The sequence below is a fragment of the Mixophyes fleayi genome, chromosome 2 (assembly GCF_038048845.1).
Source record: "Mixophyes fleayi isolate aMixFle1 chromosome 2, aMixFle1.hap1, whole genome shotgun sequence".
Classification (NCBI taxonomy): Eukaryota; Metazoa; Chordata; class Amphibia; order Anura; family Limnodynastidae; genus Mixophyes; species Mixophyes fleayi.
The window spans coordinates 40,747,929-40,772,699 of NC_134403.1; the positions used below are offsets into that span (position 1 = coordinate 40,747,929).

General features: G+C 41.1%; 1 protein-coding gene across 3 annotated transcripts in view; it reads right to left on the minus strand.

The window, feature by feature from the left end:
• SGCG (sarcoglycan gamma) overlaps window positions 1-24,771 on the minus strand; it is a 333,094-nt gene that overhangs the window by 55,787 nt on the left and 252,536 nt on the right. For all 3 annotated transcript variants that reach the window (XM_075198842.1, XM_075198844.1, XM_075198843.1), the window contains exons 3-4: window positions 22,741-22,842; window positions 17,796-17,883 (exon numbers count right to left, since the gene is read on the minus strand). In XM_075198842.1, the coding sequence (XP_075054943.1) occupies window positions 17,796-17,883; window positions 22,741-22,842 (190 nt within the window). The remainder of the gene's footprint in view (window positions 1-17,795; window positions 17,884-22,740; window positions 22,843-24,771) is intronic.

The following is a 24,771-nucleotide window of genomic DNA, read 5'->3' on the forward strand; positions in this document are numbered from 1 at the left end:
CAGTTGTTCCTGATTGCAAGCACATGTTCTAGCTTGTATACGCGACTGTCCTCGCTAGTAATCAGCGCTTACACCAGACCTGCAGTTGGTGCAAGTGATACGACAGAAAAACACTTACCTTAGAGATGCCCAAAGCTTGAATCGGGCGCTGCATCCAGCACTCGACCTTATTCCCATTCCCCTCCCTGTTCCTCCCCTGAAATCATATACTGTAGTAAGGGTCGTTTACCCTCAAAGACAAATTGGACGAATTGTTGCATTCTATAAGCTCGGCATCGGTGGCACTGCACAACAAGACAATACAGTTTAAATACTTTACATTCGTCCCTCCCTAGCTTGATGGACAGGTGACACTCCCACCTGGTCTTTATAGAGGAGGTCTCCTCAGGTGCTCTGTTTAATTAGTCTCACTGCAGCCACACCTTGTCAGCAGCTCTTAGCTGTGGAATAAATGCATGAAAACCACCTGCTATACTTTTATTTTGTCACACATGTCCTCCACCTGTAGATCTTCAAGCTAAGTGGTGACTGTGGTACAAATGTGTAACCCTGTCTTCAGCCTTGCCCTGCAGTCAGCTGAATTCATATAAACCTGATGATATATATATATCATTAGAGAAAAGTTATGTAAAGTAACATACAAGACACATAAATGTGCTATTATTAGAACTCTGAGGCACAAATAGTTCTTATGCTTGGACTGTTGGTTACGTACTCTCAAATACATTCTTAGCTCAGATATCCACACTTCACCAGACATAGAAGAATCTGACCTTCCATTAGGAACTGTTGTTTAAGTCAACAGTTTAATGTATGTGCGGGTTTGCTCCAGGTGCTAATTTCCTTCCACAGTCCAAAAATATACTTTTAGGTTAAATGGCTCCTGATAAAAAAAGGACCTTAGTCTATGTGTGATAGGGAATTTAGGGGTCTATTTATGACATCTCATATTTTATATTTTTAAATGATCATCATATCGCAGTGAAAAGAAATTAATTAATATATCTATTTATTAAAATTGATTAGTTGGGACAGCGTCTCCGATTGGAGCTTGTGCCTATGAATAATCTATAGTACAGGTTCTTATAGTCCTAGACCATGTGTGATGGGGAGGAACACAAAGCCTGCCAGGGAGGGATCCGAAGATCCCTCTCCTGCGATGCTCTCCCCATAGGGTAGAACGGCTCATGCTATCTTCAGATGGCATTAGTCGTTGGGGTTGGAGCTTGATAAATAGAGCATAATCGCAGTCCCCATAGACACCTATGGGGACTGGGGTTTGCAATCAAAGAGGCTGGGATCCTCTAATAATAAATAGCTTTGTAACATTAAAATGATGTAATCCTGTCAAAACTGCAGATTTACAGTGATTAAAACCTCTTCGGCGGTTAGTAAATTGGTCCTTAGACTGGGAGCTGCGATGGGGCAGGGACTGACGTCAATGATAAATATTCTCTGTACAGCGCTGCATTATATGGTGGTGCTGTATATATAAATGATAATAAATAAATAAATCAACTAATTGTGGATGTCGCAATGCTACCTATAGCTCAATATTTCATTTTCCCTCCTCCAAGTCAAAACCTCCCCTCAAATCTCCTTCTCTGTCAATAAAACCATACTTTTCCTCAGTCTCCCAAGCCCGCTGCCTTGGTGTCACACTTGACTCTGGCCTGTACGTTATTCCTCACATCCAGTCTCTCTTCCAGTCCTGTCAACTCCAGCTTAAAAACATTGCCAGGATACTTCCTTTTTTACCCAACTGCTACCAAAACTCTTAACTATTCTCTAATCATCTCCTGTCTTGACTATTGCAATCTCCTGCTATCTGACATTCTTGACACTCATATATCTACACTTCAATCCATCCTAAATGCTGCTGCAAGATTGATCTTCTTATCTCACCGCTCCCCATCTGCTGTACAACTTTGTAAAACCCTACACTGGCTCCCTGTGTCCACAAGAATCCAATTCAAATTACTCACCCTTACCTACAATGCCCTCAACTACACTACCCCTGCATATATTTCCGGGCAGCACGGTGGCTTAGTGGTTAGCACTTCTGCCTCACAGCACTGGGGTCGTGAGTTCAATTCCCACCATGGCCTTATCTGTGAGGTATTTGTATGTTCTCCCCAGGTTTGCGTAGGTTTCCTCCGGGTGCTCCAGTTTCCTTCCACACTCCAGAAACATACTGGTAGGATAATTGGCTGCTAACAAAAATTGACCCTAGTCTATGTGTCTGTCTGTGTATGTATATGTTAGGGAATTTAGGCTGTGAGCTCCAACGGGGCAGACACTGATGTGAGTTCTCTGTACAGCGCTGCGGAATTAGTGGCGCTATATAAATAAATGGTGGTGATGATGATGATGATATCTCAAACTCATATCAAAATACTCTCCCTCCCGCCCTCTTAGTTCTACCTCTGACCTGCGCCTTATCTCGCTTTTGGTAACCACCTCTCACTCCCACCTACAAAACATCTCCTGTGCTGCAACTCACTTATGGAATTCCCTACCATACCGAATTAGGCTTTCCCACAGCCTTGAAATCTTTAGACATTTTCAGAAAACCCATCTCTTTTTCTAGAGCTTATCTTATCCCTGATGATACTACTTACATTAATGCACCCTCATAACTGTCCCGCTCCCCACTCTAAACCACACTTGCTCCTCTTGTTTCAGCTCTGCCCTCTTCCACTTAGAATGTAGCCATCCACTTAGCCACCCAAACCCTTTGTTTTTATGTCTGCATTTTTTTTATCAATCTTGTATGGCCCTGTTTTATGTGTGTCTTGTTTTCCCTACTATACGGCGCTGTGGAGCACTGTGGTGCTTTACAAATCAATGTGGATAATAACTATGGTCTAAGAGTTCATTGAAATTACACATGTAAAAGAGTAATTTTTTCTGACCTAAAAAAAAAATATACATTTTTTTTGACGAACTATAAAAATATGATTTAAACTGGTCCAAACGCAAATTAATAAGGAAGAATAACTTGGAGCTTTTTAATGACATGAACATTTTAATTTCACCTCAGCACACAAATTCCCTTTGCTCTGACAGTGAATTATTGAGCCCACTGTCAAAAGGGGGAGACGATGGAGGATTACTGTGATTAGGATAATGACTGACTTACATAATTAATGACTGTAACCAACGTTCTTTCCTGAAATAGATCAAACATAGTTTTGAAGAGAAGATGCAGATGTGGGTTTACATTAAGTCATGTGAAGATAGACTGCATAGGGAACACATACTATACTCAAAGACCAAATGCAAGGCATGGATAAATACAAAGTACGTTCTTCCTCATCTAGAGCCTGATTTAAAGTTGAATTTAGTCCATCTGTGTCACATAAAAATGCAATTTACATAAAATTTGTCACTGTGCACACACACAACTTAGAGTATTCTGAGTAGAGTGTATCTTATACTTCTATCCCTTTGCGCGTAGAGTGGCGGGTTAAGGGCGTTCATGCTGAAGTTCAATACAGTAAGTCAATGAAGCCACTTAGAGATTTATTTGATTTTGACATACACTTTACCCTCTTGCTACCTCCTACTAGACCCTCCAGTCCACTCGCTCTACTTCCTCTGCCCACCACTTGTGTCCCATTTGTACCTACTGTCTCTCAATACCCCCTCCCTCTAGAAACAAAGTTCTCACGGGTCCCCTCTACCCTATGTCTGTCTACCTTGTACACCCCTGATATTATGTCTCAAACTGACTTTTTATTTTATTTTACGCACACTCATGGTTTTCACAATGATATTTGCGCCAGCTGCAATTGTTAGCTCATGAATATCTATGTATAGTACAATGCTGTTTTCATGTATCTATTATTATGTTGTTTTCATGAATGTCATAGATGTACGATGACTGTCCAGTCCTACGAAATCTGTGATACCCTATAAGTAAACACTGATGACTATGATGAGGTGTATCTTTTTGCATCCCATAGGCCCTGTGTAAGTTTTTGTGTCCATAATGAAGGCCACAGATTTGTTAAGATATCATACTATTAATTGTATAGTTGCATATAACAACCAGCACAACCAACATAAAAATGACTACCAGCCAAAAGATACCTAAACTGATATTCAGGCAAAACGTTTCCCAAGATCAGACCCCTAATATACCTCCAAAGTAATCTGAGGACATCAAAAGACAAACCAAGGTCACCCCCACAAACTCTCTTCAGTCCACCTAATAGCCAATAAACCATGAAGGAAGGCTGACTTGGAGTAAATCAAAACAACAATGGGGCTTTACAAAAAAAGCCAATGTAGTAATCAATGATATATTTTCAGTTCCTCGACCCTACTCCAATCACAGTCAACCATCCTCTGAAAATCCTCTGCATTGGGAACCAGCTCCAGATTCAGTGAAAACCCAAATATCTGAGGACTCAATCTCATCCAGTTCAAAAATCCTAAAAGAACCAATATATGCAAAAGTAAAATCAACCTGTAATTAAATTGTCTGATAATTGGAAAATAAATAACCAGAAATGTCATCAATAATTGAGATAATTGAACATATATTAGATGTTTCTCGTCCAATCAGAGAAAGAAAACAGATAGTGTGTTAGGCTTGAGGGTGGGGTTAGTCTGCCATTGTTTAGCAGGGGTCGGGAGAGGGCAAAGGGAGAGGAGGGGTTAAGAATAGCCAATTGGAATGCAACAGGTCAGGGGAGAGGGCTGGATTTAGGGGATTTAAAAAGGAGGCCAAGAAATGTTAGTTATCATATGCTGTGTATTTGCAAAATAGGGAGGGCAGTTTACGGTCACCCCCTTTTAATTTGTGGTTGAAAGGCACAAATGAGTATGTTTATGGCTGGTGTTGGCATTTGCCACTATTTACAAAATATTTAATAATAAAGCTGTGACCTCTTTTTTTTTTTTTTTTTTTTTTACCACATATGTCTTTATTTGTAAGTGTGATTAAGATATTGTGCTTTTTATGTGATTATGTAGCTTTAATTCCATGTATAAAAATAAGCTATTGTTTCTGCTTGGAAGATGTAACCATTAACTCGTATGCTCTGCTGAGCAAATTCTATATGTGCATTGATATTATTCAGGGACCCATCGTCCAGTCAAATTCTATATATGAATGTGACTAACAGGTATAGACTAACCTCACCTAGGGACCAGATGAATTGACAGTATCCCAACCATTTCACCCTAAAGGCTTCAGGTATCCCCTGGACTGTGACCACTGCTTGTACTACCGAAGCGAAGAATAACATTATTAATCACGTAATTGTTGTTTGTCTTTATTGCTAATAGTCTCTAATAAGTCACTCAATAAACCACGGATATTATATAAACATTGGTTTATTGTGATTGTAAACTGATACTAAACAAAAATGTTTCGATGACTCACGCAGCTTAATGAAACAACAGAAGAAAAGGGAGATTTGCTTCCTTCAAGATGGTCTAGGTCTGGACCCTTGACCCCATGTCTGAGATATGTAATTAGACATGTAACACCTGTGCACCTGGCTGACCCTCATCAGGCAGCATGTAATTATAGATTTATCAAGGCATGACAACAGCTAGTAGCTGCTAATGTAGTAAATATCTGTGTACAAGTAATGGTAGATCAGGAGGGTGAATGTGAAAGATTGATTGATGAGAACCAGGCATTAAAAGAGCAGCTGGCTCTGCTCCGAGTTGTACCAGCATTACTTCAGGCAGGAGTGTTTGAGAAGCTATCCCTTTAATGCTCCAGTTTATCCTATGCAGAAACCAGATGGTTCATATCGCCTCACAATTGATTACAGGGATCTCAACAAGTTAGCTCCTCCTCTTGTGGCTGCAGTACCAGATATGATCACAATAGTGAATTAAATCAGAAGAATAGCATGAAGTATTAGATCTTACAAATGCTTTCTTCTCAGTTCCAACTGATGCGAGTTTCAAGACCAATTTGCTTTTACTTGGGATGGCCAACAAAATACATCCACTATTTTCCACAGGGCTATGTCTATAGTCCAGCCATGTGCACGTGACCCTGCTTTCATTACACCACAGGTCACCTGCCATTTGTATCATTACATCAATTATCTCTTGTTGTCAGGTGAAGGAAAGGAGCAGGTGACACAGGATTTAAAGACTGTTACTGACTTTATGTTGAGTCGAGGCTGGATGATTAATCCTGCCAAAGTCAATTTCTTGGCATGATAAGATCAGGACCACAGCGTACTAGACCTCAACCAGTGTTGGGAATTATTCAGCAGTTGAAGTCTCCAACTACTATGAAAGAAGCTCAACAAATTCTTGGAACAATGTAATACTGGAGAGCATTTGTCCGACATCTAGTAATTATCGTTAGGCCCATTTATAATGTGACTTGAAAAAAGACTGAATTTGTGTGGACCACAGGAGGATGTCTCTCGAGCTGCAAAGCAAACAATACAGGTCCATAATGCTTTAGGTCCACTAAACCCGGCCTTTTTTATGAAATGTTACTGTGACAGAAGATGGAATGTCATGGGGCCTCTGAGAGTCACCAACTCCATGAGATAGAAAGTCTCCTATTGGACTTCCGGCTAAACAATTCTCTCTGCCCAAAGAAGATTCTCAACTCTAGAGAAGCAGCTACTGGCTGCATACACAGCCCTACAGTATGTGGAATCAACCACAAAGCAGCAGCCAGTGACTTACCTACTGGGTCAGACAAGAAAGACTTGAATCCAGAGCAGCAGTTGCTCGGAAAACCCACATTACATAAATGGAAGTGGTCAGAAAGAGGTGGAGTTTCCTCATAAGAACCCTCTACAATCAGCACACAACTGGCTGCCATAATTACAAATGAAGTTACAGAGCAGGAGTTATCCCCTTTACAGAATGGAGGTGGACCTGGTACAGTAGTCAAGCCCTACTCCTCTTTGATTGAAGAGATTATATATAAATAAATGTTTAAAATGTATCAATTCAAAATATTCTCCTGGTACACCTTTTCCACACTCGCACCTGGGGAAAATACTGGTAGATGGACTTTATAAGGCCATTACCTTGAGGGAAAGGTAAGGTCCAGTATTGCTGAACAACAGTAGATACCTACTCTGGAGTACTGCTGGTGTTACCCACTGCCCATGCCAACCAAGATGCCACCTTAAAGATGCTGGAGTACATTTGCACACATTATGGCAGGTAGTCACTTTCCTGATGACAGTAACACAGACAACAATGACACCAACATAAAATAACGATTACCATCAGTGCGACAGTGAGTATATATCTACATGCCATAATTTAGATGTACAGCATTTTCGACACCTCTTATAGCCGTCACCTCTAAATTGTGAATACACAAAAGACGCCAATCGAACTCTGAGCAGTGTAAATGAGGAGCTTACCAGTCGCCGCCTGGCTATAAAAGGTGTCGAAGATGCTGTACATCTAAATTATGGTATGTAGATATATACTCACTGTTGCACTGATGGTAATCGTGATTTCTATGTCAGTGTCATTGTTGTCGGTGTTACTGTAATCGGGAATATGTACCCCAACATATGGCACACCTTCTGAAATTCAAACAGACAACTGATCCCATTTCACTGGTGCCAGAATCAGACAGTGGGCCAAAGACAAACATATATACATTCCCTATTACCCTCAAACACCAGGGTTAATAGAAAGAATGAATGTCATGTGTTACGAGCCGCGGCGGTACTCACAGACGCCGCAGCTCGCTTCCAGTGCCCTCTAGCGTCGCGGCCGTCACCTTGACGACCGGGACGTCACTTCCGGGTCCAGCCCGGCCGTTACCAAGGCAACGGTCGGACAACAATTGCTGCAGCGCCACGTCCTGCCAATGGAGGGCAGCCGGGCGCGTGCGCAAATCTGTTACTAGCCTGTAGGCTAATTAATTCCTCCTATATGTATTAGGCAAAGGCTGGGGGTGATTTGCAGAGCTAGGCTCTGATTGGCCACATTCAGTATTTAAGGCAGGGAGGGCTTAGCCTCCCTGCTGGTTATAGCGTTTCTGACCCAGTCTCGCTTACCCTGTTACCCTGTCCTGTGGATACTCTGTGTATGACCCCTGATGGATTTTGGACTCTGCCTGTTTGCTCGTGACCCTGACCCTTTTGGCCTGTACCTTGGACCCTGCTACCTTGCCTGTGACCCCCACCTCTGGCGTGTTTATTGACTACCCTGCTTGCCTGTGACCCTTGACCTTGGCTATCGTTTTGACTATCTGCTGCTTTCTACCAGTCTCCTGGCCTGCCGCTGTGGTCCTGCATTACCAACCAACACTACATCTGGAGCTAAGTCCTGGGGGCATCTGAGTACCGGTGAGCGCATCAAGCTCTAAGGGAAAGGCGGCTGCTAAAGGTGAAACCTCCGTCATCTAGTTCTGTGGGTTGATGATCAGTCCAGCAGCCTAACATGTTAAAGGAACAATTTAGGAAGAGAAATTCCACGCACACACCGAGGGGGTGGGATAGAGCCTGTAGGGATGCTGTGTATCAATGAACGTGTGATTGGACTCCCTTTCAGCAGTTGCTGCCGCCACCTGTACCAAGTCCTCCACATGTTATCACATTATGTACCAAGCACCAAATTAAGACAGATAAACACAGTTTTTCCCTTGTTCATCGGGGAGACTGTGACATTGTGTGAAAGACAGATTTATAAGCCTTTAATGCCATGTATACCATAAACTATTGCTTCTGCTTTGATGATATAACCATTAACTTTTATGCTGTGCTGAGGGAATACCTTATGTGCATTCATTTTATTACCTTTATAGTCTTGAGTCCAGGGAGCCATCCTTCAGATAACTTCTATATAAGAATGTGGCTAACAAGAATAGAATAGCCTCACCCTGGGACAGTATCCAGACCACTTCTCTCTAAAGACTTCAGGGGGTATATTTAGTAAATTGCAGGCTTTAAAAAGTCAAGATGTTGCCAGCAGCAACCAATCAGATTCTAGCTGTCATTTTGTAGAATGTACTAAATAAATGATAACTGGAATATGATTGGTTGCTATAGGCAACATCTTCACTTTCTTAAACTCGCAGTTTAGTAAATATACCCCCAGGTGTCAAATGACAGCGAGGCTCCCTGGACTTTGACCACTACTTGTACTACCAAAGCTAAGTATAACAATATTAATCACGTGTTTGTATTCGCTCAGGATATTGCCCCTGTCCCTATCATCACGCCATGGTTCATGCCGCAAACCAAGGACAATGCTTTATCAAGGAGGCATATTATACTTTACTTTCCCCTCTATCAATCTCATAATTAACAGCCTTCCAGAATAACAGGTGATAAACTAATTCAAATTTCCCAGGCACCTGGTTGGGAACAAGGCCTAAGAGACAGACACATACAGAGATTATGATCAGGGGGAAAGTCAAAGCTACCAGCAGTTCTACCCAATTCCACCTCTTTTTGCAGATTTTCAGCATCGATTAATCATTTACCAGTCACAGACTTTAAATTGTTAACCAAGATCAAATCACCGCTTGGTACATCAGGAACCCAATATTAAGTCTTCACTGAGTAAGCTAGGCTCCTTCCTAGTGCCTCTTTATGTAGTTTATTATGTCTATGTTTTTAACAGGTTTCTCGCTATGCAATTGGATACATAACCATTTCAATAATTTAATGGGATCCATTTTGCACCTTCTAGTTGGGCTTCAGCACAGAATTGCAAGATCCAATTCTAGAGTGTATACTTTTTATTTATTAAAAGTTATTTAGACAGAACCTACATAGTACCCTGAGTTTTAAGCATTGTGAAAGGTAGAGGTATCAGGCCGCCGTAGGCTAATATGCTCGTAGCGTCCCCTCGCCTTCTATAGCTGGCTACTACCAGGTAGGTAAAAACTAATCCATCTTTAATTTAAAATCCAGCTTTTTTCACTACCCCCCACCTATGTTTATGTTGTTGTGTTTTTAAAACTCTGCTCCACTAGGCTTTTTAAAAGGGTCACAGCAATCATTACTCACTTATTTAATTTTCATTACAATCAGAACTATAACAGAACAGAGGCATGAACGAGCGCTACTGAGGGTGAAGGTGTGAAGGAAAGGCAAGCATTCTCTTATATTTAAATTCATTTCAGTTGATACCTCTACCTTTCACAATGCTGCACACCCAAACATGTTGCGCCCACTCTCCCAAAGCCTAGTCAGCCTATTGGACAATCAAGCCCTGCACCAAGGGGGAATCAGCCGTAACAGATAGGTCTTCTAGAGGCGTATCTGTGGGTACATCCCACTCAACATAGCTCATAAGAGCGTTAACACGTTCTCACTTTACTGTATGCGCAAAGTGTTTTTTGCGCTTACTAAATAAGGTCCCCAAATGATTTCCTCTGCCTTACACTGTGAGTTGAGATGCCTAGTTAAAGTATATTCATATTCACTGAAGTGCCACAGTTTCATGGAAGTACATTTGGTGTGTTTAAAAATAATATATTAATGAAGCATTCATTTCAAAGGGAAATAAAATAAAACTTTCTTGTTTACCATGTAAAATACGAAAGTTTAATTATTCATATACATCCTGAAGGAGGAAAAAAAATATCGAAGGTAAAAGACAAATCAACACTTGATGCCCAAAGCACACAGAGGCAAAAGTTAATTGCTTGGTGAAATTGTCAATTATAATTTAATGAATTTCACAATAAAATATGGTCTGCAATCAAGCACGTTATAAATAAAAGTGAAAATACAGTATGTGGGACTTGGAGGCATATTCTCTAAAGATACAATAATATACTGCAGAACTGGAGTAATAACAGGACTGAAGAAAGTGATGAAGTTACCAAAATGTTGTGGCTGAGGTCGGCAGTTCTTGATTAAAGACCTCTTTCCTGGAGATGAACAGTACACCTGGGGCCAAGCAGACAACTTGGAGTTCTGGAAATTAGCTACATGAATCAAAGTGCATTGCCCAAACATTTCCACTCGCACTGCAGACACAACAAGCCAACAACATGTCCCCTGTGTCTAGTACTGTACACTATGGGTCTGACTCAGAGTTAATTACAAATTGGGCGTAATTTACCCTAAAAAAAAAGCCAGACTTAATAATATCATGCATACGCCCATACACTGAGCTGTACGCCAGTAGCCTATGCACCTGGTTTCCACCAACCAGGCACACATCACAGACACCTACTATTACATGCTTTTAGCCTTTTCTTTTATGCGCAAACGCATTTGAAAAAACACATCACTAAAACTTAAAAACCTCTCACACCAGAAGCAACTCCCCACTTTGTGTACAATAAACAACAAAAACACATATTTGCTTAAACATTAAACACAAAAACATAATATTTGCCAGTGACGAAGAAAGCACCAATTAACATAAGAAGTGGCTCACTAGTGCCATTATCATCGTCACAATTGCCAATGACCACCCACAAATAATACGGCTTCCTCAGACGTGTATGTATCTTTCTCCTAGTCAGCATCCATTCACAATTGCACAAACATGTCCTTACTGTAATTGCCAACATTAAAACACCCCCATTACTCCTCTCTAAACGCAGCCTGGTATAATCCCCCAAATCTGCATGGGTGCATATCTCCCCACTTTCATGTGTAGAACAATTTCAAGCAAGCTACAAACTGGACTAGTACTCACTCTGCATCAGCCCCTATTACAGGACAAACATAATTGGTGGGGTATAGACAGGTAATATGGACATTTTTGAGAAACCACCTAAATATTTTTCAGTTTATACGTGCAAAACAACCAGGAATCCCAATCAGAATAAAATTCTAATTGGGAATTTCAGAAAATGCAATCAACCAATCACTGGCAGGTATGTGTGCTGCCATCGGCCAACCACATGAGCATTGTTGTTGTAGGCTGCCAAATAACTAAATCTTACCAATTTGACCACCCAAGTGGGGGGCATGTATGGGGCTCTCATGGCAAATAACAAGATATGTCTGTAACTGGACAGAATTAGAATCTAAATTCTACTATATAGTTCCTCAAAGATAGAATTAGTGGTCGAAGTGGACATTTAGGAGTGACGGTATAGAAAATAAGAGGTGGTGGTATGACAAACATAGTGGGAATGTAAGTCAATGGAATTTGATAGTTTTACAATGAAGGCAGTAGGAGAAGTGGCGGTATAGCATACCACTTTATACACCCCCACTTCAACCACTGGATAGAATACATGCTATCCTTTAGGAATGATTGCATTCCATACCATAGAGTGTCAGAAGAAGTTAAACTGTGGTCACCATATAGTGTCATAAAAAACTCTTACATCTAGCAGAATAGACTCTAGTTTCCCATTTAGTGTAATGTATTTTCTTTTAAAGTCAATTTGTCAGTAGTCAACCTAGCTGTATATTTTTGGAGTGTGGGAGGAAACTGGAGCACCCATAGAAGACCCACACAAACTCAGGGAGAACATACAAACTCCACACAGATAGGGCCTTGACACTAAATGAGTTCCTAGACCTGGCAAGGCAAGGTCTTCGCCTATATCAGCCGCTGTTCCGATAGAAGCTATATATGTTCACCATTACATGGATTCCAACCAGGACTTAACTTGCAGTAGTAGCAACTGGAACTGGCAAAGGTCAGTACAGGCAGCAGTCATTGTGAAATCCAGTAAACATAGTCAAAGGTCAGTATAGGAAGCGGTCATTGTGCAATCCAGTAAATGTAGTCAAAGGTCAGGACAGGCAGCAGACGAGAGCATTCCAGAAACAAATGTCAGGAGCCAAGAGATACAGCATACACATACAGCAGGATCAGCAGCATGGAAAAAACGTTATCAATTCCAACAAGGTAAAACATCTCCCTGTCTTACAAACAACAGGAAGCCAATCTGGAGCTGGCCAGTCCCAATGAAGTGCAGCCACGTGACCAACTGACGTCTAAGGGAGATGTGTGCCGGCTGCTTAGCTGGGAGGAAGAAGATTATGGTGACTGTCTACAGTACGAGCTGCTGCCGAACTGAGAATAGCAGGTGCCCCTACCACCATACTTGCCAACATTGGCCTTTTCAGCGAAGAAGTGCAGGGAAAGGGGGTGGGCATAATGATGGAATCGCCATGCTTCTGCCATGATTCACCTCAGTGGGGGAGGGGGGCTAAAGACACAAAATGTAGACATTCTTATCATCAAGACCCGCCCCTGGCCACTTTACTGGGGAAGTGGACAGAGTCTGTCAGAGTGGTCAGGGAGATTAGACAAGTATGCCTAACACATCATCATCATCATCATCATCATTATAATTTATTAATATAGCGCCAACATATTCCGTAGCGCCTTACAATTGGGGACAAACACAGTAAACTAATAAACAAAATGAGTAAATAGACAAAGAGGTGAGAAGGTGTAGTGAAGTTAAGATGGTGTTTGAGGAATATTATACACATACATATGTAGATCAATAATCTTTGTAGTTTGCGATGTTTAATGTTTTAATAAAAAAAAAAAATTTTTTTATCAACAAGCCAATTCTTATTTTTGTACATTAATTCCGCCTATAATAATTTGTATCCCCAATCATTAGTGGAACAAGTAGCGCGGAAAAGTTTTTTCTCTGAATTTGTTTAAAAGCATTGTTGAGGCTTTGTTTAAGCTTTTTTTTGCACTGCTGCCATGGGAGTGCTAGATCAGGGAACAAAATATGCAGAAGATTGAAGAATAAAACACAGGATATAAATGTATTTGTCTATAAACATGTATTTTTATAGTGCCAGCATCCCCTTTAGAAATAAGAAGGCAGGCCATCTTTTCCATTGGGCACGATGGGCAGCTGCCCGGGGGCCCCACGGGCAAGGGGGCCCCATAGGCACGGCTCTTAATGAGAATAAATAATCCTGCAAAAGAAAAAAACCTGCAAAAAAAACCTTCAAGGGTCACTGAGCAAGTACATCTATCTCTATATATCTATATCTGTATCTGTATCCAACTATATATCTATATCTATATCTATATCTATATCTATATCTAGGGGCCCCGGTGCACTGCTTTGCCCGGGGGCCCATAATGTTGTTAAGATGGCCCTGTAAGAAGGCACTGATTGCCCTGCTTAAATAAAGTAAGAGCCTCAGGAAATAGGAGACGGAATAAGTCATTTGCAGATGGAACCTGCATCTTCCTGACCCTGTGAGCTTGACATCCAAATCTACGAAAGCACCACAAAGGAGCTAAAAGAAAGTATACTGTTATAATGAAAGAGAAAAGTTTAATATTATTTGAATTAATTATAGCAAAATATATTTTGGCTGCATTAGTATATGTTTATAACCTATATAGTTCATTATTGAATTTCTACCAGTTTGATATTTTCGGGTTTATTTACTATTAGGCGGCAATAAAAACGATTTTCTACCACCTCTTACAGAAGTGATAGAAATATTTTATTGCTGTAAATTACTTTGGGTCGTGTGAAATCTCCCGATTATGGCGAACTAGTACTGAAACGTTTATTGAGGATTATTTTCAAGCCAAGACTGAGATCCCTGGCTTTATTACAGATGAAAAGGAAGGCATGGATGTCAACGTGGATCTAGGAACAGGTGAGCAGCAAAGAGGGTAGTCTAGAGAGTTTGTTTTTTGTTCAATTAAATTTATTTTTTAAATGTTGTGTGTATTTTTTTTTTAACATTTTTCCCTGGTGCACTACAGATTCCAGCAGACCCTGGGTTCCAGGGCGCATTGGCACTTGTGGTTCACCATTTGACAGCATGCCCTGGTCGCCATGGATATGCTAGCAGTTATAGTACTACAAGTGAAAGCATGCCCAGACACTTAAATGCTGGGACCCCACGGACAGAATGCTTTACCAATGATATCTATAACCTGATTGGTTGCAATGGGCAACGTCTCCACTTTTCCTTTTTAGACGGTTTGATAAATCTACATCAACTTAGATATAAATGGGATAATACCTTAAGCGAATCTTTCCCATGGAGCAGGTTTACTGTGTTTAATGTCCTTAAAATAAAAAATAAAAATATATTTTTGTCTAATGCGCCCAAAACAAAGCCCATCTAACCTGAAAATAATAATCTAAAACCCATTAGAGTACACAAATCAATTAACATATTTTCGTAGTTTCATCAACACTTTGGACAGGTTAGAAAAATATAAAATGTCTCAAAATTAAAAAAAAGAATTGAAGAGGGAACTGTGACAGAATTTTTAATTTAATTGAGCTATACACTAAGGGGTCTATTTAGGAAGTGGTGAACAGCCAAAATGTTGGCGTATAAGCTGGCAAATCCTTTAGGCCACTATCTAGGCCTCTTGTGTATTTGGTTACGATTCTTAAATAACAAAACAGTAGATGAAATTAGATAAAGATCAACTGGCATCCTCACTTGGAATATTTATCTTTCTTATTAGACCAAATGATCTTCTTGATGCTTTATCCGGTCTCCCTCCTAATGATCTCTCACTCCAACTGTCCAATATTTCGCTTTAATAGTACCAGAATTGAGTGTACTTTCCTGTTACTTTGATTTACTGTAGTTTTGTGACTAATAAATAGTCATTTGGGGAGTATGTTAGTTTCCTTTTGTTTAATCGATCTTCAGCGTCTATGTAAATACATGGCACATTAAGCTGGAGAGTTACTTCAAACACTATGCGCTCTATTAGTGATATCCTGAAATTTCCTGCCTTATGATTTAGTGCGGTGTGCAGTTTTCACTTTGCAAAGTCGTTCATAGTCTACTTATATTCATCATCTTGAGAAGTGTAAAACTGTTAAAAATAAGGGTTACAACCTGGTACTTCAAGCAAAAACAATTTATTATGTGTAACATACAAGTATTCTAATGTGGACCTGACTAAGGTCTGGAACCAAAGCTGCTCTGAATTGCTGTAGCGGTTTTCCATAATATCTTATTGAATTAACTGAGAATTAGTGCTTTATTATACAGTAAAAAGGTAAGGCCTACAAACTCTTAATAGACTTCACTGAGAAACAATTGAGAAATCGCTTATGTTCCTGTCCTCAATCATACATTGGGCTTAACAACCGAAATGCAAAGTTGAAAGCCGCTGCTATTTGCAGGTCCACTAAAGACCTTACACCCATCTATACCAGGCCTGTCCAACCTGCGGCCCTCCAGATGTTGTGAAACTACAAGTCCCAGCATGCCCTTCCAGCTATCAACAGGTTGTCTACTGGCAAAGCATGCTGGGGATTGTAGTTTTACAACACCTGGAGGGCCGCAGGTTGGACAGGCCTGATCTATACGGTTCATCAACTAACCTGATTTTCCATTCTGATAGATCCATTATTAAATTATTTTGCACCTTCGCAGTGGCCAATCTTGTGGATAAAAACTTTGTCACTCCAACAAAAACCCAAGTGGGTGACTTACTCGTACAGGTGGAGCTATCAAATTGCTTGACCATTTATTGATTCACTTATGCTCCTTATCCAAGAGCTTCAAAACAAGTACTGTTAGTGAGGTCTGTAGAGAGTGTAAGAGAACCAATCATCTAAACCACTCCAGAGTCTCTATTGAGCCGTCAATATTTGCCTCGGTTGGCGAAGGATGATAAAAGTTCTAACTAAAACAACAAATGCCCATCCATCCCTTATAGGCAAACATCTTTTACAAACTTAGAACTGTGTTTGAAGGTGTAACTGCTCCATAGCACAATATATATATATATACACACAATGCATACATATACATAGTACATACATATATGATATACAAGGCCGCCATCAGGGGGGCTACGGCCAGTACTGCTGTGAGGGACCTGGGCAGACTAGGGGGCCCAGACAGACCTCTCCGTCTGTCTGGACTCACTGGACTGGGCCCCGCAGTCACCGACCGTGCTGCCCCTTTTTTTTCTTACCTTCTCCGCGATGCTGCAGCTCTGCCTCCCAGACTCTGATAGGCTGGGAGCGCAGCGTGGTGACGTCATCACCGCGTGCCGCACTCCCAGTGTATCAGTGACCGGGAGGCAGAGCTGCAGCATCGCGGAGGAGAAGGTAAGTTAATGAGCTATTATTTTTTTGAGGGGGGGGGGGAGAGGGAGAGCCCGGGGGACCATAACTGTGGAGGGAGGAGGGGGAAGGAGGAGAGCCTGGGAACCATAATTGTGGAGGGAGGAGGGGGAGGGAGAGCCTGGGGAACCTGATCTGTGGAGGGAGGGAGGGGGGAAGAGGGGGGCCTTAACTGTGGAGGGGGGAGGGAGAGGGGTACCTTAACTGTGGAGGGAGGAGGAAGAGGGGGACCTTAACTGTGATTGGGGGGGAGAGGGGGACCTTAACTGTGATTGGGGGGAGAGGGGGACCTTAACTGTGATTGGGGGGGAGAGGGGGACCTTAACTGTGATTGGGGGGGAGAGGGGGACCTTAACTGTGATTGGGGGGGAAAGGGGGACCTTAACTGTGGGGGGAGGGAGATTTAACTGTGGGGGAGAGGGGGACATTAACTGTGGGGGGGGGGTGAAGAGGGGGACATTTACTGTGATTGCAGGGAGGGGAGAGGGGGACATTTACTTTGGGGGGAGGGGAACATTTACTGTGATGAGGGAGTGGGGGGGAATGTACTGTGATGAGGGATAGGGGGCGCATGTATGGCGAAGATGGAGAGGTACACATGTATGGGGAGGGGGGCACATGTATGGGGAGGGGGGCACATGTATGGGGAGGGGAGCCCCGCCAGATTAATTAGTACTGGACCCAGGAAGGGGGGGGGGGGGGGCACCAGATTAATTAGTACTGGGCTCCACAGTTTCTCATGGCAGCCCTGATTACATACACAGTATATGGTGAAGAACAAAGTAAAACATATCTGACTTACCGACTGTCAATCGGCCGGTGATCTCCCCCTCAGAGTTACGTGCATTTACGGTCACATTTTGTGAAGAATGCAAATGAAGAGAATTGTCCTGTGCAAAGCAACATACAGATATGGATTACAAAATGTGCTTGTTTTCGACCAATTCTACTGCAAAGACAACCATATAATATTTCAACATATATTACATGACTAGTGCCATAATTATCTTATAATTGCTTATATAACATCTGCTATGAATTCACCATGGAGTATATCTACTGACAATGTTGATGACATAGTGATACAGGGGGCAAAGCTTTAGTAGAATGGGGTAACAGTTGGTTATGTCATTGACAATTTTATCCCAATTGTTTCCTCTTAAATGTTTGCATTTATAGTGGAGTCATGTGATATCCACTTAAAATAAAGGTTACTCTGATAAAGGACAACAAGCTGAGAAAGCTGTAATTTGAGCAGCCATAGACCTGCCCCATGTGTAGGACCCATTCAACACAGTACATTTCTGTGGAGATCAAACCTTCTAAGCTGTCTGTCACTGTCTGCCTGCCTGCTTAGTAAAACACTGTATATATTATTCAGCTCAGTAGTATATAGTAGGATAAGGTAGTACAGGATAACTGGTAAACCTGAACATTTTGTTTTGTCTTTTTGTGTGTCTGGTCCCTGTATGGCCCTAAGTTCATGTTGGAGCAATTAGCTAACAACTGACACATGAATTATTCATGTAATGTACTGGGGATTCTGACATGGTGAATGGGTGATAATACTAACTGGAGTGGAAATTAGTAAGGTGCAGCAGAAGGGAGTCTCCAATGCTCTCATGCACAATTATGCATTGATTACGCAATCGTCAAGAGTCAGCACGAGAGCCCATGACCACAGTTGGGAACTTTGCCCGGGACGTGCTGCAGTTCTCTGCTTTATATTCCCTGAACCTGCTCAGTGTGTACTTAAACAGTTGTCAGGTTTTTTTTTTTTCTAAGACCCTGAGCATGCTCGGACTGTGCTCACCAGTTTCCAACTACCTCTAATTATTTGTGGTTGTTACCCTTTAAATAATGGCTTTTTGGATTCAGGCTTTATGAAGTCATTGCTTGATGCTAGCACTGCAATCTCTGAGCCTGCTGCTGAATTTCATGACTGATTTTCTGGAAACCTGTCTTGACCCTGATCTTAGGGATTTCTGGAATCCATAACTCCTTTAACTGGTAATTAAATTGATTGTGATCCACGCTCATCATTTATTACTAACATTGCCAGTATATCCAGCTACTTCAGTCCTGTTACCTGCACAGCTTTATTAAAAGTATTGCCAGTATATCCAGCTACTTCAGACCTGTTACCTACACAGTTTTATTACATGCATTACCAGTATATCCAGCTACTTCAGTCCTGTTACCTGCACAGCTTTATTAAAAGCATTGCCAGTATATCCAGCTACTTCAGACCTGTTACCTACACAGTTTTATTACATGCATTGCCAGTATATCCATCTACTTCAGTCCTGCTATCTGCATAGCTTCATTACCTGCTTTGTTTGTATTTTCTGTCACTCCAGTCCTGCTCAACCCTGGTTACCTGCATTGATTGCCTGTTTATTACCAAATCCAATATAAAATGCTTCTTACTAGCATACAACGCCGTCAACAAATCCGCACCATCTTACATCTCTTCACTTGTCTCAAAATATCTCCCAAATCGACACCTCTGTTCTGCGTTTCTCATCCACATTACTTGCTTTTTCCAGGCTGCACCCACTTTATGGAATGCCCTTCCTCACACAATAAGAGGTTCTCTGAAAACTCACCTCTTCAGACAAGCTTATAAAACTTCTCAAGCATCCTCTTAACCTCCCTAGGGTACCCTATTATGATCCTTTACACAGGTCACCCAGTGCAACAACCTTCTGACTCTTTCATCAACATTGCTGAGTGACTGGGTCATACAGTCCACAGTCTGCCTGGAGCACTATGCAATATGTAGCACTTAACCTCATGTATCAAAGCCCCATAGAAAGTATTCTTATAAGCAGGGCCCTCTTACCTCTCTGTCTGTATTACCCAGTATTCTTTTATAACAGTGTTTGTTCCAAATTGTAAAGTGCTAGAGAATCTACTGGCATCATATAAATAAATGTTGATATTGATTCTCGTCTGTTGTATGGTTGGGATTTTGGATGGAACTTTGTGCGGATCACTTCATGCTAAATCCACTGGAAAAAATGCAAAATTCTGCATCAAAACTGTTCTAAACATTTAACTCATCTATGCTAAGGAGGGTGCTAGATACCAGTAATCCCAATACTTTTATCTCTGGGATCAGAACATAAAATACATGTTCCACCCAATTACTATTCTAAATCAATGTTAATGTTATATTTCATCACCATGGATGTTTGATATTAACTGTGAATATAATTGAGGACACCACAGTGAACTAAGGGGAAATAAAGAGAATGTTCTCACCAAGACATTTATTACAATAGATTAAATGTCACAAAGGAACATACAGAAAATAAATCAAATTGAATATACTTAAAAAATAGAGCTCTATTAACACCAACAGTCTTTAATAGTGACATTTAATCCATTGGTAGAAATGACTGTGGGGATATGTTATTCCCCAATTAGAGAAGATAAAATAGTTCTGTAAACAACACAGAAAAATTCGAACTTTCTAAAATAAAAAAAACAAGTAAATCATTTGTAATCTAAAAAAAAACAAATAATTATGTCAAACGTCCTGGACTGAACATTTTAATTTCAATGACTATCTGTCCTGCTGGATAGATTTTCACAGCTGGTAAAATGTTATTTAACTGTTAATCCTTTTAAAAGAATGGAGAGTGTGAACAAATTTAATAAAAGTAAAAAAAAAGTAAAAGTGACAAATACTTTTAGGAGTAGATTTACAGAAACATCTAAAAAAGGAAAAGTGGAGGCATTGCCCATAGCAACCAGTTTCTAGCTATCATTTATTTTGTAGACTCTAGAAAATGATATCTAGAATCCAATTGGTTGCTATGGGCTCAACTTTAAATTTTTAGAAGTTTTAGTAAATCTACCCCTTAGACTTTAAAAGACAAGATAAGCTACTGTTTGGCATTAATCTACCACATATTTTATTACTGAACTGAATAATATATCTGAAATATCTGAAGTGCATCTTTAACTATGTCTGTCATGCTCTATTTCAGGTCTGTGCAGCAGGTTGACATGATGTCAATGTGAGCCAGCAAATTGTGAGGATCACGCTTGCAGACTTGCTCTGCTGAAAGACACTGTGTAAATTTAAAAACAGGGATCGACACGGGGCCCCTGGATTCATTATTACAGACATGGGGCTCTGAGTGGTCAGCTGCCCAAGTCACACAGAAAGCGGACATCTTTTTACAGCATGCACCGCCTTTGCTTGGCTTACACTGGCTGTTACTGACAATGGTGGAGTTCTGTGTCAGGGCCAGGAATCGCAGATTAGTTACTTGCCCTATGGTCAGCGCACACAACATTTATATGGAACAGCATGAGCATAATGTGGAAGAGACAAGAACCACACATACGGGGCCAGTACCCTGTTAGGCAATTACTCTAATATACTGCGGGACTCAGCGATTGAACCGGAAATTTAGAAGTGGTGGTATGAAAAATGTAATGGGAATGCAACTGAATGGAATTTGATAGTTTGACAGTGAAGGCAGTAGGAGAAGTGGTGGTATGGCGTTATACCCCCCACCGTCAGGGCAGCACGCAGGGGGGGTTTATGGTTCTCCAGAAACCCCTCCCCTCCGCGAACTAACGGGCACTAAACATTGCCCTGTACTGTACAGCAGCCGCGGCGCTGTCACTGAAGCATCCGCGGCGGTGCTGTATTGTTCTACAATACAGCACTGCCGCGGACGCTTCTTTGACAGCGCCGCGGCTGCTGTACAGTACAGCATCGCTAAAAAATGGAGCTGCGGCCGCATGCGCGGCAGCTCTCGCTCTCTCTTATTTATTTATTTTTGGGGGGGGGGGGAAACCCCCCCTTAAAAATTCTCCGTTTGCCCCTGACTGTTTACACCCCCACTTTGACCACTGGCGGGGTCGCAATATTTTAGAACGTGAGCTTTCTGGCAGATGTGGGTAGGCATGGAAGAGGCATATAATAGGGAGAGGGAGGGTGTCTTGCCCACAGACCCAATGATACACCTCTGAACAGGGAAATAGACAGCAGTGTCAGAGCAGATGAACTGACTGAAATTTCATCTTTTTGTTCTGTATCAGCTGTCTGAAGTGCAGGTAATATTAAGTGTATCTGCCTAATACTTTATATATGAAAATTTAAATTTTGAGGTTTAGTCACCCTTTAACTCTTTAATGACCTTGGAGAAATCCGTCAAATTTCAAGTATTAGGAGTTATTACAATAATTGTTCTATAGAACTCACTACAATGATTTGATTTAGGCAATATCATGTCTGAGTGAAATAGCTCTAAGGGCCATTAGACCAAAACATAAACAACAAATTGCAGTGAAGCTTATTTACAAATGTTTCATTTATATCATGATATGGGATCTTGCTTATCTATATAAATATATCTGTAATTGTTAAAAAAAAATAAGTTTACATATTGGTCCAAGTAATGTTTTAGGGTTAGTGATCATTCAATGATAACAAGTGGGATATTACCTTGTGGGCATGTTATCATTATCCTGAGTGTTCTCACAATGAGTAACAATCACCAGTTGAGATGTGGAATAATTGTGGACGCATCTATATATAATTATCATCATCATCATTTATTTATATAGCGCCACTGATTCCGCAGCGCTGTACAGAGAACTCACTCACATCAGTCACTGCCCCATTGGAGCTTACAGTCTAAATTCCTAACATACACACACACAGACAGACAGACAGACAGACAGAGAGAGACTAGTGTTATTGATGGACGTTTAAAACTTACCACCCTGGAACAAATTTCTTTGGCATACAATGGATACAGGAACTCGGATTCCCCTTCAAGACGGAGACCTTCACTTGTAACACGCAAGTGTCCCATTCCAGTCTACAGGAAAAAGCATAAAAATTACTTTTTTATGTAAATAAATTGCATAAAAGCCATTTTCTAACACATGTAGGATAAGTCCCGATTCTTTATTTTCCAGTAAACAAGAAAAAACTATGAGATTACAATGCAGATATTATAACAAGAAAAACTGACAATCGAACATAAACAGAACTGAAAATGTTTGACAACCTCTACATCAAGACTGCTATGACCTATGAGTATTCTTGGCTTACTTTAGGGATACTTGGAAAATATTTAAAAATACAGCCGGCTAAATGATAACTTTTTATATACATTTTGGGGTACTTGGTAAATTACAGATAGAAGGTGGATGTAATAAGAAAATGTTGAGAACCATTGTCGTAGACAACCAATTAGTTTGCTGGGGAGCACACGCCAATCCACATCAACTATCCAACCTAATATTGTTTAAAACATTTACCACTAATAGCTATTGCCACATATTTAAAACTTTGAGTAATTGAAACTTAATGACACTTATAGTGGAATACAGAAGTGGAAGCTGCTCAATCAATTTATAGGCTATAGCAGGTGCTTGAAAGGGTGGGGTTATCCTAAAAGGAACAAACACACAACATTTTCCCCCAGCACACTGCTATGGCCAGCAAAAGACCTGCCATTTCTATTGTAGATAAAAATGCAAAAGTCTTGGTTGCACACATTTGCAAATGTATGTTAAAGCCAACAGAGACTCCACTTATAGTGGAATATAAGAGTGAATCTTGGGTTTCTAAAACTCCCTGGGTAATTTATATTGGGGGTCTTGAAACCGCTCCACATCACCGGCGATTTTGTCCACCAAGCTGCAGGATTTACTAACCAGCGGTTTGGAGGGTACACTGGAGCTGTGTGGTGGTTTCAAGTCCCTAAATCGCATGCGGTGTTGCCCAAACCACATACAGGTTTAGGGGAAAACACCATTAGCTGAGTGTTTCAAATAAATAATAAAATAAATATATATTATTAATTTTTATTTATAGGGCGCCACAAAGTATCCGTAGCGCCGTACAAGGACAGACAATGGCACAGTACAAGGTGAAACAGCACAGTACAAGTAACAGTAAGCACTATAACTCTGGGGGCTCAGGCACATCTAGAAAGAGAGGGAAGGAGGGGAAAAGTCAGTACAGGCAGGTAACTTGGGCCCAAGAGGGTGGGCACGGATGACAGGTTAAGAGCCACTGAGAGGAGCGGAGAGAAGCGAGAGGAGACAGAGGGCAGAAGGACCAAGAGGAGGAGAGCTGAGTAGCTGGAGAGCGCAGTTAAAAGTGATAGAAACGGGAGGTAGGAGAGCCCTGCTCAAAGGAGCATACAATCTAAAGGGAGGGGAAGACAGACAGACACATGCATGAGACGGAGAGACAGGAGAAATGGAGACAGAGTCGAGGAAGGGGGAGAAGGGAAGGGAGAGAGAGGTGGCCGACCGGTGGGAGGTTAGGCAATAGAGATGGTCACTGACCCCCGTGTTTTGGTTTTGTATTCGGTTTTGGATCTGGATTACCGTCGTGTTTTGGTTTTGCAAAACCGCCATTGTGTGTTTTGGTTTTGGTTTTGGTTTTGTTTGGTTTTGTTTTGCTATTTTGCTGGAAAATCAATGTTTTTGGGCCTAAAATAACCAAATTTAGTGCTCCAAATGTTTCTTGGATAAGTAATGTAATTGTAATAAATTATCCAAAAAACAGTTTAATTCCTGGTAGGTAGGCCTTCATTAATTCTACACACAAACCAGATTGTCTTCCTCTCCATCTATGCATATTGGCAATGCAGCCATCATCTTTGGGTGTATATTACACCCTACACTTATAGTTAAATATGTAAAGAAATGGACAAAGGCAGTTTGGTTTCTGTCTCTATAGCCCCCCCCGCCCTCCACTTGGAGTTGAATAGAAAAAAAGCAGCCTGGAT